The sequence below is a fragment of the Botrytis porri genome, assembly GCF_014898465.1.
Source record: "Botrytis porri strain MUCL 3234 chromosome Unknown BPOR_008, whole genome shotgun sequence".
NCBI lineage: Eukaryota > Fungi > Ascomycota > Leotiomycetes > Helotiales > Sclerotiniaceae > Botrytis > Botrytis porri.
This window is the reverse complement of record NW_024066082.1, coordinates 1,503,805-1,517,993: the sequence shown is the minus strand read 5'-3', so window position 1 is coordinate 1,517,993 and position 14,189 is coordinate 1,503,805. Positions and strand designations below refer to the sequence as shown.

The 14,189-nt window shown below is 43.4% G+C and overlaps 4 protein-coding genes across 4 annotated transcripts; 3 read left to right on the top strand and 1 right to left on the bottom strand.

The window, feature by feature from the left end:
• Nucleotides 1-308: 308 nt before the first annotated feature.
• Nucleotides 309-2,984, top strand: EAF01_006565 (uncharacterized protein; the record flags this gene model as incomplete). The annotated part of the gene is made up of 3 exons (XM_038914819.1): nt 309-526; nt 580-1,517; nt 1,604-2,984. The coding sequence occupies 3 exons, from the start codon at nt 309-311 to the stop codon at nt 1,825-1,827; spliced, it is 1,380 nt and encodes a 459-aa protein (XP_038769774.1). The 3' UTR covers nt 1,828-2,984.
• Nucleotides 2,023-5,059, bottom strand: EAF01_006564 (uncharacterized protein; the record flags this gene model as incomplete). The annotated part of the gene is made up of 2 exons (XM_038914818.1): nt 2,023-4,163; nt 4,267-5,059. 2 exons carry the CDS (start codon nt 5,057-5,059, stop codon nt 2,023-2,025), a joined length of 2,934 nt encoding a protein of 977 aa, XP_038769773.1.
• Nucleotides 5,060-7,800: 2,741 nt separating this feature from the next.
• On the top strand, nt 7,801-10,194 carry EAF01_006563 (uncharacterized protein; the record flags this gene model as incomplete). The annotated part of the gene is made up of 1 exon (XM_038914817.1): nt 7,801-10,194. One exon carries the CDS (start codon nt 7,801-7,803, stop codon nt 10,192-10,194), a length of 2,394 nt encoding a protein of 797 aa, XP_038769772.1.
• A 2,240-nt stretch (nt 10,195-12,434) lies between these two features.
• Nucleotides 12,435-13,619, top strand: EAF01_006562 (uncharacterized protein; the record flags this gene model as incomplete). The annotated part of the gene is made up of 1 exon (XM_038914816.1): nt 12,435-13,619. The coding sequence occupies one exon, from the start codon at nt 12,435-12,437 to the stop codon at nt 13,617-13,619; it is 1,185 nt and encodes a 394-aa protein (XP_038769771.1).
• Nucleotides 13,620-14,189: the final 570 nt, after the last annotated feature.

Below are 14,189 nucleotides of genomic sequence, written 5' to 3'. Positions count from 1 at the left end.
GGTACGAGATGAATCTCTTTTGACTTTCAATCATATATGAAACTTTTAAAAATCGAAGACATTTAATAACTTATACATATCATACATCGGCAATCATTAGACCTCGACCGAAATTACGGCCTCGGAATAACATTGGCCCAGTTTCTAGCCGAAGATAAACCGGATTTTGTTGCACATCTACAAAATGCTCGCAAAATTGCCAATTTGGCGATCATCAATGATCCGAACGCAAAAAGGTGTAACGTGACTCGACGGATTGATATCTCGGTTTGTTCGCGTGTGACAAAGATTGATATTATCGATACATAATGGAAGCGGATGATAGGAAACCTACTCTTGTGGCTTCGACGAATGATACCTATTCCTGTTCTATATCAATATCGCATTCGCGCGAGAAGGAATTGAGGAAAAATGATGCGGCGCAAGAGGGAACAGAATGTGTGGAAGATGAAGATTTGAAGAAAGGCGAAGATCAGTGGACCAGAGATGAAGATTTGGAAGTTAATTATTTCAAAAGTGCACAATGGTATGTTTACCACTGAACCTCTTTGATGTATTCGCGATCACTAAATATGGTAGGACACCCGACGGCACAACCCTCCTGACTTCCTCCGCCGATAATCAAATCCGTACATTCATCCTCCCGCCCACGCTTCTCGACGATCCCTCTACTCCACTATCCCTCACTCCCTACACAACACACACGTTTCCTACCCCCGTGAACTGCATTGCTCCTTACCCACACTACACGCTCTCAGACCCCAGCACGACCCTCTACCTCAGCTGTCCCAATTCTCTCCCAATCCGCCTCTCAAACATTCTATCTCCAACCGCCACCCCCCAAGCAAGCTACAATCTCATCTGTCCAACTACCGAAAAATACCTCACTCCCGCATCTATTCTCTGGAGTTCTCCCGGAACCCATTTTCTAACCGGAACAGAATGTCTCATATCCCACTTCGACATATCTCGTCCCGGCTCTGGTTCTGTCACCATACTCCCCACTATCCCTTCCAAACGCCATAAAATCAAAGGAGGTGGCGTGGGAATGCGCGGTATCGTCAGTGCATTGTCGTTGCAACCATGTACTGATCCGTCCAATACGAGTATTCTCGCAGCGGGCACTTGGACAAGGTGGCTTGGTCTCTATGATGCTTCTGGATTAGGTGGAACTGTTGCTACATGGGATATTTCCGCAGCAGCTGATAGTGAGTCCGGGATTGGAGGGCAAGGGCTTAGTCAGGTGGGGTGGAGTAGCTGTGGAAGGTACTTGTGGGTTGCGGAACGGAAGAGTAGAGGTGTGCTTGTATATGATGTGAGGGTTACTGGAAAGCTGGTCACTTGGCTAGAGGGCAGGGAAGCAGAGACGAATCAAAGGATGGGAGTAGATTCTTTCGAAGGAGAGAAGGGTATGGAAATTTGGACAGGGGGTACGGATGGTGTAGTGAGGGTGTGGGAGGGAGTAGGAAGGAAGGAAGGGGGTGTTGAGTGCGATTGGGAGTGGAAGGCTCATGACGGTATGCCATTTCTAAAATCTCCCCGTTCATTATTCTTGGTGACATATCATTGCACCATGGTTCGTGTACTAACTTCAGACCGATAGATCCAATAGGCTCAACAATTTTACATCCATCTGGAACAGTCATAACAACTTGTTCGGGTCAAAGAGCTGAAACCAATATCGACGTTCTTGTCGATGATGATGATACATCAGATGAAGATAGCTCTGATGATGAAAGCGCTCCAAATTCGCTGCAATCACCGCCTAGGACGCCTAAAGATACAGGCAGAACGCCAGACAACAGTTTAAAAGTATGGAGTTTATAACTCGAAAGCTTATTTCAATTATGCTATTCTATTGGTGAGTATATCCAGCGATTCTTGCTTGGCTCATACAAAGCCAATTCTCAGCGGCAAGTAAATGTTGCGTAAATCCAGCTAGATATTCGTCAGTCATTTTAACCCTACAATCAACTTCTCCTAAAATGAGCCACTCTCTCAATCTTCGGCCTTCACCAAAGTCTACTCCCATATCTGATCAACAACCATACTGACCCTTTCCAACACGCTCCTTCCCACTAGCCCACCCAATCTCCTAAGCCTCCCTTCCAGCCCCATCACCACGAACAGTGTCAATCCATACGGACCCTCCGCATGAATCATCCGCAACTCCCTCTCATACCCCTCATCACCCAACCTGCATCTCGGTTCCGGCTCTTTCAACTCTGCAATCGTTGCTTGAGCCGCATAAGCATTCATTCCAGCTCTTCTCAGCCATATCTCCCAATATGACTCCTGTTCCAGCAGTTCTAGAACCGGATTCAAGAGGATATCTCCAGAGTGTTGGATAATAAGATAGGAAATATATTTCGCCATGCTTTGATTTCCGCTGTTGGCTTTGTCTACGGGGATGTAATTGACAATAACGCTTGCGGGTAATTTCAATGTAAAACCGACAAAATCAGCCCAGGCAATGCTATCACTATCACTCATGCCCGTTGCAGGGGAAGCGACAAGAATGATTAAATTCTCATACCGTGCACTAACTTTCTCCAATCGATCACGAATTGGAACGGCAGTCTTATGTCCAGGTAGTGGCTTTTGCTTGATATGCTGTAGAGTGGTAAGAATAAGTCCGGTGCTTGGAGAAATGACAATGTCAGCTTCGTGAGTAAGAGTTGAAGTTATAGAAGAGAGAATCACGGAACCCGGATTCCAAGTCGTAGTGTTGTGAGCGGAGAAATCGCGCTCGCAGATCTTGAGAGTTGGAATCAGGGCTTCGAGGGAGCGGAGAAGAGGACGGTCTTTGACGATCGTGGAAGATAGAATTATAGAGATGGGGGCTGCCGGAGCATTTATTATGGGCGTTGGGAGGGGCGAACGAGAGGCCTCAGGCTGCTGAAATTGAGATTCGTTGTCTAGGGTTATTTTATCCGATGGTAAGGGTGCTGGTAAATCAGAAACTGAGAAATGAGAACTTTCAATCAACCTTGGTTTCTTCGCTCCTCGTATCTCCATGAAATTACTCAGTTCATCCTTTGCGGAGAGTAGGGAAGTTTGTTCGTCGACCCCTGATCGTGCTCTCTTGGTTAGTGGTACCATGTTCGCGTCTGCTATTTCTCGACTCATTTCTGGAGTGATTAATGGCTGAAAATGCACCATTGAATCTCTGTAAGCATTGAGGTTGGGTTGACATGCCTTCTTTTGTCGTCGATTAACATCTTGCGTCTCGGGTTCCCTATTTCCAAGTAATGGTGGTGTTTCCACATGTTCTATGGAAAAATATCCTAACTCAAGTTCGTCGTCACCATCATCATCATCAGTGCCTTCCTGAAGAATTCGAAAGCCTTCTCTCTTCCAGGTGAGATTTGAACTTGTGATCACATCATCATTTTCTAAACTGCAGACGGACGCCTCCCAAGTCTTCTCGTTGCCCATAGAATCTTCGACGACGTTCCCCAGGTTATGTTCAAATGGTACCCACGGTACCTTCAAGTGCAACTTCTTTAATCCAGACCATCGCATTGAGGGGCAGAGACTGATGTCCTTGGCGACTTTTGTTAAAGCCAAATTAACAGCATTGACACTACGGAAGTTAGTAATCATCCAGGGAGGTGCAGGTATACTGAAGTCCATCACGGGTACTTCGACACGATTTCTTGTATCTGCGAGTCTCTCTTGTTCAACTCGATGTTGTGCTTGTTCTCCATTGTCGCCGAATGCTTCTTCAAAGAATTTGGTCTCGATTACAGGCTCGGAAAACACAGACTGAGGTCGACTGTTGAGTAGAAATTCATCTACGATGTTATTGAAGTGTACGCTTCTTAGTCCTGATTCTTCAGACAGCTTTGGTGGCGTCAAAATCTCGTCTACTTTTAGATTCTCGATAGCTCTTTTCTTTTCTATAGGAGGGGAAGATAGTTCGAATTTTTTGATACACTCTGGTGGCGAGTATAGATCTGCAGGCTTGACGCATTGCTCATCCGACGCTGAGATTGTTGCTCTGGTCATAAATCGATTGCGTAAAGGTGTTGGCAGGTCTTCTTTGAATACTTCATCCTCAATCTTTCTGAGGTCCAGCGAGGTAGGAGAATCAGGATCTGAAAGTACTGGTATTTCGCAGCCCGAAGAAACAAAAGGAAGAGGGCTACCAGGTACTGCAGCTGGCATCGGAGAAAGCGGAGGCGTAACATGACCCAAGACAGGAAATTTCTAAAATAATTAGTATAGAGTAAATGAGACTTACCTCAAGGAACCATTACTCACTCTTGGGTGTGTTCTCTCGTTTCCCCCAAATCTCTTGTCTATTCTCTATCGTTAATGTTGTTTTCAAGGCCGTTTGAAGATAGACCATCGAGCTTCTTGTCACTTCAATCTTCTCATTGGCTATCGTTTCGAATGCCTCATTTTCGAAATTATAAAAGTCCGATGGAAATCCCAACCCTTCATTGTTCTGAATATTAAGTAACTCTAGCGGTAACTTGATATCTTGAGGCCTCACTTCGAACTTATCTCTTCTTGCAAATCCTCTAACATCTAAATCATGGTCGGTTCGCAGTATGGGCATTTCGATGCCCAGATTTCTGACATCTCTGGGCCCGAGTAATTGCTGTGTCCATGTATCGATTGATACTTGACTCTCACTTTGTGCTATAGATGTGAGAAGTCGTGCGGCACCGATACCTACCGATAATCGTTCATTGGTGTTGATTTCTGGTGTAGTTAGTGAAGACAGATGATCTTCATTCAGATCGCTGGAGGAACTATAATGAACATCTTCCTGCATCAAAAGTAAAATCTCCACCGAGGTATCGTCGAGCTGATGATCTCGAGATATACCGAGCGAGCGAGCAAGCTGAACAACCGGAATCTCTTCTTCCTCACCTTCTTCCGAAACATCCTCTGCGTCTGGTAATTGAGACAAAGTTTGATTTGTCGCATCATGGCTCATAGTATAATCCATCGTGTCCTGATGTTCCATTGTGTAATCCAGTGAATCATCTTGGGAACTGATGTTATTGTCCATACTGCCATCTTGTGTATTCACAGAATTAACCATGGTGCAATCCATCACACATTAATGATCTTAAGGTGTAATGGGCAAGAGAACACAAACCAGCCGAACGAAAATGGTCATCCTTTATCAATCTTCCCTAGGACATTGAAAGTGTGAAAAGAGCGTTGCAGAATTAAGGGGGGATATGTTCAAGATACTCATCAAGTTTTCTTAAGGGTTATAGCAATGGGGTAAGAGAAAGAGAAAGTTTGATAGTGCAATTCAACGAAGGTGAAAGTGAGAACCAAACTGAAGGGCAATGGTTCTGAGCACGTGATGCGAGGCTTCAGTGGAGGGGGACATCTCCATTGCAGGACTCGAATCCTGTCGAGCCATGCGGCGGTACTGAATGAAATCTTTGGACCGCAGTCATGAAAGTAAGTTGAAGATTACTTGCAAGAGCCCCATCCCCCCCAGAGGCTCTCTGACCTGCTAGTGGTCACCCAAAATAATTCACTGCTCCCCACGTGATACTTGAGTATATCCTCCTATCTCAAAACCCTTGATTAAACGAGGCAGCCGGGCTCTCCGAAGTGCGTGATTAACGCATATCAACGCACAATTTTGACTTTTGGATTTTTTTGGATTTTCTGAGACAGCTACCGGGATCATGATCATGCCTTCCCATTAAGGAAGGATCTTAAGAAAACTCTACGAGATAAACCCAAAAGAAGAAACGAGTAATCGCCGTATTCCGATTCGGGGAAAATTGGCTGAAGGGGATAGAGAAAGTGATTTCAAATCCAATCTTAATTATCATGATCATGCGAGCTTGCTGCCGCCACTTTTCCCGACCCCGGAACGCCAAGGTTCAGCGCGATACGCAGTAAAAAGCACAGATAGTCAGGACCAGTATTGAGCAATTTGTAATTATATAAGTATAATCATCGTCAGCTCATTATGATTTATAGTAATAATCAAATTAATTACACCTCTTATTATAGGGTAAAGATTTTACAGAAAAATTACAAGATTTTGAAGATATATAAAACCTAAATAAGAATATAAAACACATAAAAATCACATAAAAATCATATAAAAATCGTATAGTTATTAAATCTTAGCATAATAATTTATAACAATTAAAGATCATTATATTATATAATTATGTAATAATGCCTCAAATTATATAATCCGCTTAGTACTAAGTTACTTTCTAGTTACTCCTCTTTCAGGTTACTCATTTACATTAAAAATCGCTTTTTTAGCTTATTAATAACTTCTTTATTTATAAATAGAATTTATTGGAAATTCATATATATATAATCTAAACCATTTTAAACTTATACCAAAAATTTCAGATTTTTACGATTTTTCTAAATAAAAATATAAAATTTTAAAATATTTATTTTCTAATTTATATAAGAATTACATACAAATTTTACTTTTTTTAAATCTTCAATAACTTTTCAATGAAAATTACTAAAAATAAACTATAAATTTTTATTATTTATAATATAATAGATTTAAAAAATGAAAAAAATTTCAATTAATAAATATTTATAAAAATACTTTCGAAATTACAAGGATTTATTTTCCCTATTTAAGTTATATCTCTATAAGTATTAAATGTTTTTTTTTTAATTTCCTATATAAATTCAAGCTTAAAACCTTTAAAAAAGTTATTAGTTTCTTTTTATCAATTATAATTAAAAAGTTATTAAAGATTTAAAATTGATTTCAAATTTGTATATAATTCCTATATAAATTAAAAAATCGATATTTTAAAGCTTCAGATCTTTATTTAAAAAAATCCTAAACATCTAAAATTTTCAATCTAGACTTAAAATGATTTGAATTATATATATATATATATAAATTTTCAATAAATCATATTGTATTTTGATAGAGATATTAATAAGTTGAAAAAGCACTTTCTGATATAAAAGGGTAGCCTGAAACAGAGGTGGCTAGAAAGTCGGGTACCCGACTTAGTCAGGAGTCAGCACTCATCACTTAATATCATAAAGAAGAAACAAATTGGAGTTTGATTTAATATACAGAGGTGGGCAAACGTTGATGGGATTGTGTCCCTTGTATTAAAATCAAACAATCCCACGAAACTGAAGTGGATCTGCACCGGGGCCCGTTACAGTCTTGGCTCTTTGGATGAAACGTTATTTTCTGTTCTGACCAGTAAGCAGCCCGCAATGACCAACTTCTTCAGTATTGTTGTTTGCTTTATGTTCCTTATCAAAGGAAGTTCATCTTAATCTTCTGATGTTTACATTATGGATTTATACCGAGAAAAATGCAAGCTTAAATATAAGGTTGGCACGGGTGTGTTCGGCAGAATTTATCCCCTAGTCGGTTGTCTCGGCTACTAGACCCAGAGACCCAGAGACCCATTAATCTTGTCAAATCTGGCGCCAAGAACACCGGATATGAAAGGGGAATGCTCATTTATCTCAAGAGGGAGGCCGAGCTCTGTAGGTGAAGATTGCGAAGTGGATGACGTTCAAAATATTCAGGGGCCGTGGACAGGGCTGGAGATATGTATCGGTGATAGACGAGGATGCAGATGCAGTATATAATAAGTTGATCTCATCCTCGTGTATCTTTTCCTCACACATTCTTGATATCAGAAGTTTCTTTAGATTCATTCAAACTTGCCGCTGGGTCGGCTTTTGTCAATCATTCAGTACTCAGTTATCCGTTCCTTAAGCCTTTGAAGGCCTTCTTGCTCTTTCCTCACAAGCAGACTCAACCAAACTCTCCTATTCTCATTTGCAAAAACACTCACCATGTACTCCAAAATTTTGGGCTCAACAGCCCTACTTGGGCTTGCCCAAATCGCCACGGCAGCTACTACAACTGGCGCCTACACCGACACGAACACTGGCATCGAGTTTCAACAATACTCGGACACCACGATCGGATTTAGCTTTGGTATTGCGGTCCCCCAGAACCCAACAGCCGATTTCATCGGTCAATTGGTGGTTCCTCTCACTTCAGGTGCAGGCTGGGGTGCGCTTTCCATGGGCGCCGGCATGACTAATAAACTCCTCTTTGTTGCATGGCCCAACGGCAAAGAGATCCAATCCGGTTTTCGATATGCCACCGGTTACTCCAACCCCGATGTGTACACAAACTCGACAGTTGCAGCTCTGCCAATTGCTAATGGTACATTCATCAACAGCACACACTTGTCATACACTTTCCTGTGCCAATCATGTGTGGTCGGAGGCCTGACAACTTTCGATGCTTCCAGTGAACTTGCCACTCTCGGTTATGCTGTGTCAAGTTCCACTCCCACCACTCCATCTAGCTCGGGAAGTGCTTTGTCATACCATGATGTCGGTTCAAATATCTACAACCTCAACTTGACAGCTGCTAGATCTGCGCAATACTCTACATGGGCTTCATGGGCATCCGCTGCTACTCCATCTGGTGGAAATTCAACTAGCCCGGGAAGTGGTAGTGGCTCAAATAGCACAGTCCCAGCTCCCACTACACTCAACTCTACTTACGATGTCATTGTCGTTGGTGGTGGTGCTTCAGGTATTATTGTTGCTGAGCGTATTGCTGAGAGCGGTGTCAGTGTCCTCCTCCTTGAGCGTGGTCCAGCCAACACAGTTGCCCTCGGCTCCACTCAAGGCCTCTCTTGGAACTCTACTCTTACTCCCTATGATGTGCCGGCTCTTGGCAGTAGTCTTGCGTCCATTTCGGGAACTAAGTTCTGTTCTGATACTGCATCTACTGCTGGCTGTCTTCTTGGAGGTTCGAGCTCCATCAATGGCATCAACTTCATTCATCCCCCTGCTCATGATTTTGAGAATTGGCCAACTGGATGGGATTGGAATTCTGTATCCGACGCAGCTGACCGTCTCTACTCTCGTAACCCTGGTACTACCCAGCCTTCCGCGGATGGAAAATACTACGATGATTCGGCATACACCACCTGGTCAGCATATCTTGGACAACAAGGTTGGAGTGAGGTCGACTCTATTGAGAGCCCCAACAAGAAACAGGCAGTCTTCTCTCGTCCTGCCTGGAGTATCTCCAATCACCTCCGAGCTGGTCCCGCTAGAACTTACATGCCGTTCGCCGAGCAGCTTGATAATTTTGAATTGAAGCTCGAATCTAGCGTCATCCAGGTTTTACGAAATGGAAGCACAATCACTGGTGTTTTGACTCAGGCTACAGATGGTTCCCGTCAAATCATCAATCTCAATGCCAACGGTAAAGTTGTCCTCGCCTCAGGCGCTCTCTCGACTCCCCGCATTCTCTGGAACTCTGGCATTGGTCGATCTGACGCGCTCAACATTGTTAAAACCGGCACGTCTGGTGTTACCCTGCCAGACTCGTCCGATTGGATCGACCTTCCTGTCGGTCACAATTTGAAGGACCATGCTCAGGTGCCTTTGCAATTCACTACTTCACCTGCCTTCAAAGCTTTTGATTTCAATGGACTCGCTACATCGCCAGTTGCCACCGACATGGACTTGTACAAGCAAGGCTCTGGAACTATCGCACAGGCAGCTCAACGAATGCACTTGTGGACCTCAATCAATGGTACTGACGGTGTAGCTCGCTACCTCCAAGGCACTGTTAGTGCGATGGTCGATGACACTATCACTATCAAAGCCTTCCTCACTCATGGTACTACCAGTACTGGTGAGCTTGGAATCTCGGCATCTGGTAGTACTGTCCTTAACACCAAGCCATGGTTGCAAACGACTGAAGATATGGCCGTCTATTCAGAATTTATTCAGTTCTTCTTGAACATGGTGTCTAGCAATTCCTCAAATGTCGCAGGAAACAGCAGCTACTCTCTCAGCTACAAGACTTCAGGAGCAACCCCCGCAAGCATCATTTCGTCTTCTCTTGTCAGTGGTGATCACTGGGTTGGAACTGCTAAAATGGGCACCGATGACGGACGCACCAACGGTACCGCCGTTGTCGACTTGAATACCAAGGTATACGGTACTGACAACCTTTTCGTCGTTGACGCCTCTATCCACCCCGATCTACCAACTGGTAATACCCAGGCTATTATCATGGTTGTTGCTGAGCAGGCTGCTGCTAAGATCGCAGCTTACCGCGTCGTCACCGGAACCGGTAGTACTACACCCAGTGCCGCCAGTGCTAATTCAGCCGCCAAAGCTGGCGATGATGATGAAACCTGTGAGGCTTAGACATAAGAGGATGGATTTTTCCTTTATCTTTCTTTGTAAATAGTTTATCAAATTTTAGAATATAGACAACCAATGTACATTGCACATACACACAAATTATACTCCTTGCTCTTTGTGAAAACTCCGCAGAAGATATCTAATTAGTAGGAAAAGTGTATCCTGGTGCCATAGCTACAGTATGGGAAGCAAAGAGGATTTCTGCTTCAAGACGTGAATGCTGTATGAGTGTTGTGGCTAGGTAGCTTTCAGATGCTAATGCCCATAGAGACGGCACGTCAACAAGCAGAATGATCCTCACAAAAGAAGCTTTCGGTTTGCGAAGGTTCTTTTGGTACTCGATCCTCGTGAATCATGGCTTCGATTGCACTGCCTCTCGAAACCTTTGCTCTAGTGCTGAAGAACCCAGTAGAATTTCTGTGATGTTTGCAGGAATGGACAACCTTGGACTTGAAGTCATGATTACAGATCAACAACGCACAACACAACCGCCAACAAAAGGCGAGTCTAATAGCAAACTGTGAATGAACAATGATTTAGCTTGATAAGTATTACCTAGATTTAAGAAGAACGAACATTCCTTTTTGATATAGAAAATTAATTTAAATGCATCGGGATTTTCGGAAATTCCAAAGTCTGAGTTGTGATTACATAATTACGCATGACATCTACATGATCAGGGAGAGCAAACACCTCTTTGTTGCACGTCTACAAAATGAAAGATATAAAATCTGAACGAGGTCAGAATTGTGAGAAATTCAACATTTAAACCGACGTCCCTTCCTTCAATTGCAGCAACTCTAACACGTAAGGTGCTGTTGAAATATTCGTTATAATTCAGCCACATTATATATTAATAGTTTCAGGAGATAATAACGATTACTCAGATTACCTCAACATACTGTCTACTTTATCTGATAATTAAAGGTGTTTCAATGCATGAGATTGTGATTTGAAGAGAATTTCGGTGTGTCGAGGTCGATGGTGATGGAGTGAGTGAGTGAGTGAGTGGCTCGACAACCTGTGGGCAGGTAGGTGGTAACGAATCTTGATCTACAGCCACAATTCGTCTGGCCGAAATGACAGCCTTCCAAGGTTCCTCAACTACCCGACCTTGCAATTAACATACAGGGGCTCAAGGGCTAGATTGTAAAACTTCAGACGTTTCACAACCAGACACAGCCAGATTAGAAGGATGTCATCTCATCTATTATGTCGTTTCAAGTCAACAAGATACGGAAACTCTGAACCGATTCTTCGTGGGGCGTTGTCAAGGTCCCGTGATATGGCGATATCAATGTCGTGATCGAATGTGTAGTCAGAAGTCTGACCGCTTCCTTTGAAATCGAGATCCGCAGGAAACTTATACTATTTTGTGCGCAGTGCTTGTTATCATTATCGAGATCTCAATTGATCACGCTATAAACCTTCTCGATGGCGAGTGTCGTTGAAGACCAAACTCTGGGGAACGAAACGTCAACGCGTACGTTTCACCAATCAGGGGTATGGGGACTTGCGGCTCCATTATAGGGGGAAATATCAATGCATCAAAGACATTCGATCAACGAATGACGAGTCGGTTGAGTAGATATATATGAAGTGGATATCGGTACTTCTTTTCTGGAAATGGCACGGTATTGCATTCCCCACACTTGTGTTGATTAGATTCAACTCGATCGTCAGCTCCTGCCCCGCAATAAAGTATCCCATTGTCCTTGTTCCTGGGAATGAAACTTCTGGAATGGCGGTGGAAAAGTTATTTCGAGACTTCCATGCTAGTCAAGATACCCCCAGGAGATTGCAACGGTGAGCTCAAAGGAACTGCAATGTTAGGCTTTGGGTACGGGGTGGAGGAGTTGGCATCTGCAGACTAGGTAGGTTTCTAAGTAGGTATCTACATGTTCATTACGTGCGAATGATTACAGTGCGTGCTTGGATTATGATAACAGACGAAGCAAGCGTATGTGAGGTTTGTAATGCCATCTGAGGTCTCAGGCTTACTCATTCTCTAATTTGTTGATTTCAAAGTATGGAAACGCAAGATGGTGTGCTTGATGGGATCGATGGTGCCATGTCACTCGGGTTCGTTCTTATATAGGTAGATTCGTAAGTAAGAATTTATTTCTTCATACCACTTCCAACTTGTCACTATTCCCTGAAATACTAAAATATACAGTGATATTCATTTCTTGAGCAAACACTATAGTCGAATACTTTCTACGCTTAAGGTTGTCTTTCCTAAAATGGCTCCTTCACTAGAAGTCAGTCTTGAACAAGCTCCCGCTTCTCTTCCTACCAAAACTCCATCCACCACCAAATCGGTGCTTTCTTATACACCAGGTCGCACTATAGTCGAGAAACATGAGACCTATAAGTATGATGATCTCCGACCTTCTTTCCCAGATAAGAAATGGCCAGCGTTAGAGGAAGTCCCATACACAGACAAAGGACTTTTGGGTTCAGATACCTTCAAAGACCTCTTGTCAACTACTACTGATGTATTTGACTACGTCCCTAAGATTGGCACCGAAATCCACGGGATTGATCTAGCCAACCTAACTGATGCTGCCAAGAACGATCTCGCTCGACTCATCTCCATCCGTAGGGTTGTCTTTTTCCGCAACCAAAAGAACTTCGACATCGAAGCACAACGCAAATTAGGTTCTTATTTCGGAACATTGCATAAGCATGCAACCACTTCCGTACCCAAACGCGGAGATTTAGACGATGTGCATGTCGTGTACACAGACGAGAAATCCAAAGACCAAAGAGCACTTTTCACACCTACATTTCTCTGGCACTCAGACGTAACATACGAGATCCAACCACCCTCCTACACCTCACTTAAAGTTCTCACTGGGCCCCCTCGCGGCGGCGGCGGCGACACACTATGGTCTTCCCAATACGCAGCCTATGATGCGCTTTCCGCGCCCATGCAAAAATATCTCGAATCCCTCACCGCGCTACATACCTCTCATCTCCAAGCCGAAGGATCACGCGCACTGGGGCGTCCCGTTCGACGTGATCCCGTCATTACCGAACATCCACTCATCCGCTCACATCCTGTCACAGGCTGGAAGTCCCTCTTCTTCAACCAGGGTTTCGTGACCAAGATTGTCGGAATCCCTAAAGTCGAAAGCGATGTTATTCTCGCGTACTTGAATGAGGTTGTGGCGACGACGCAGGAATTGCATGTGAGGTTTCAATGGGGAAAGGATGATGTGGCGTTTTGGGATAATAGGATTTCGAATCATACTGCTTCGTATGGGTTTGCGCCACATAGGAGACATGCGGTTCGAGTGTGTTGTCATGGGGAGAAACCCGTGTTGGAGAAGAACGCAAGGAGTCAGGAAGAGGAGTTGGGAGAGAATTATGGATTGCCGGTTGTGAATAAGGATGGGAGTGGCCAGAGCAATTATAATGATTAGAAATTGATGGCGGGAGAAGGTGTATGTAGATACTTGGATTTGATGTGGAGTTTGGGGAATGGAATCGGAATGGGGAGTTAGGGATGAGAAGTTCTTCTACATCATGGACCGGCATATGTATGGTAGTTTGCAGCACTCTTAGCGTTGACATTAAGGTTGATAGCGGATTAAATTTCATGTGATTTTTCACATGTAAGAATAAACATGACCATTTACTTACATCATTTCAAAATTCAAACTTTGAACATCAGGCAACGACTTTTCTCCAAACGTAGCCCAGACAACCATCATGGACTTGGACGCACCAACAATGCTTTACCAGTCACTTTCTTGCGTCCGAACCTCGATTCTCACATGTAACACATTAGATCCAATTTGCAGATAGTACATTAGGTTTCATTTTTGGTATCTCCAATCAATTCATACGTTGTTTTACGCTGCTTTTCTCGTGCAAATGCCGACATGAATGCTACGTAGAAGAATGAGCACATAGCCCCCGCAACCCAAACTCCCAGACGCCACCTGAATCAATTTCTAATCTCTCTTGGAACAGATTCTCCAGCCTACCCA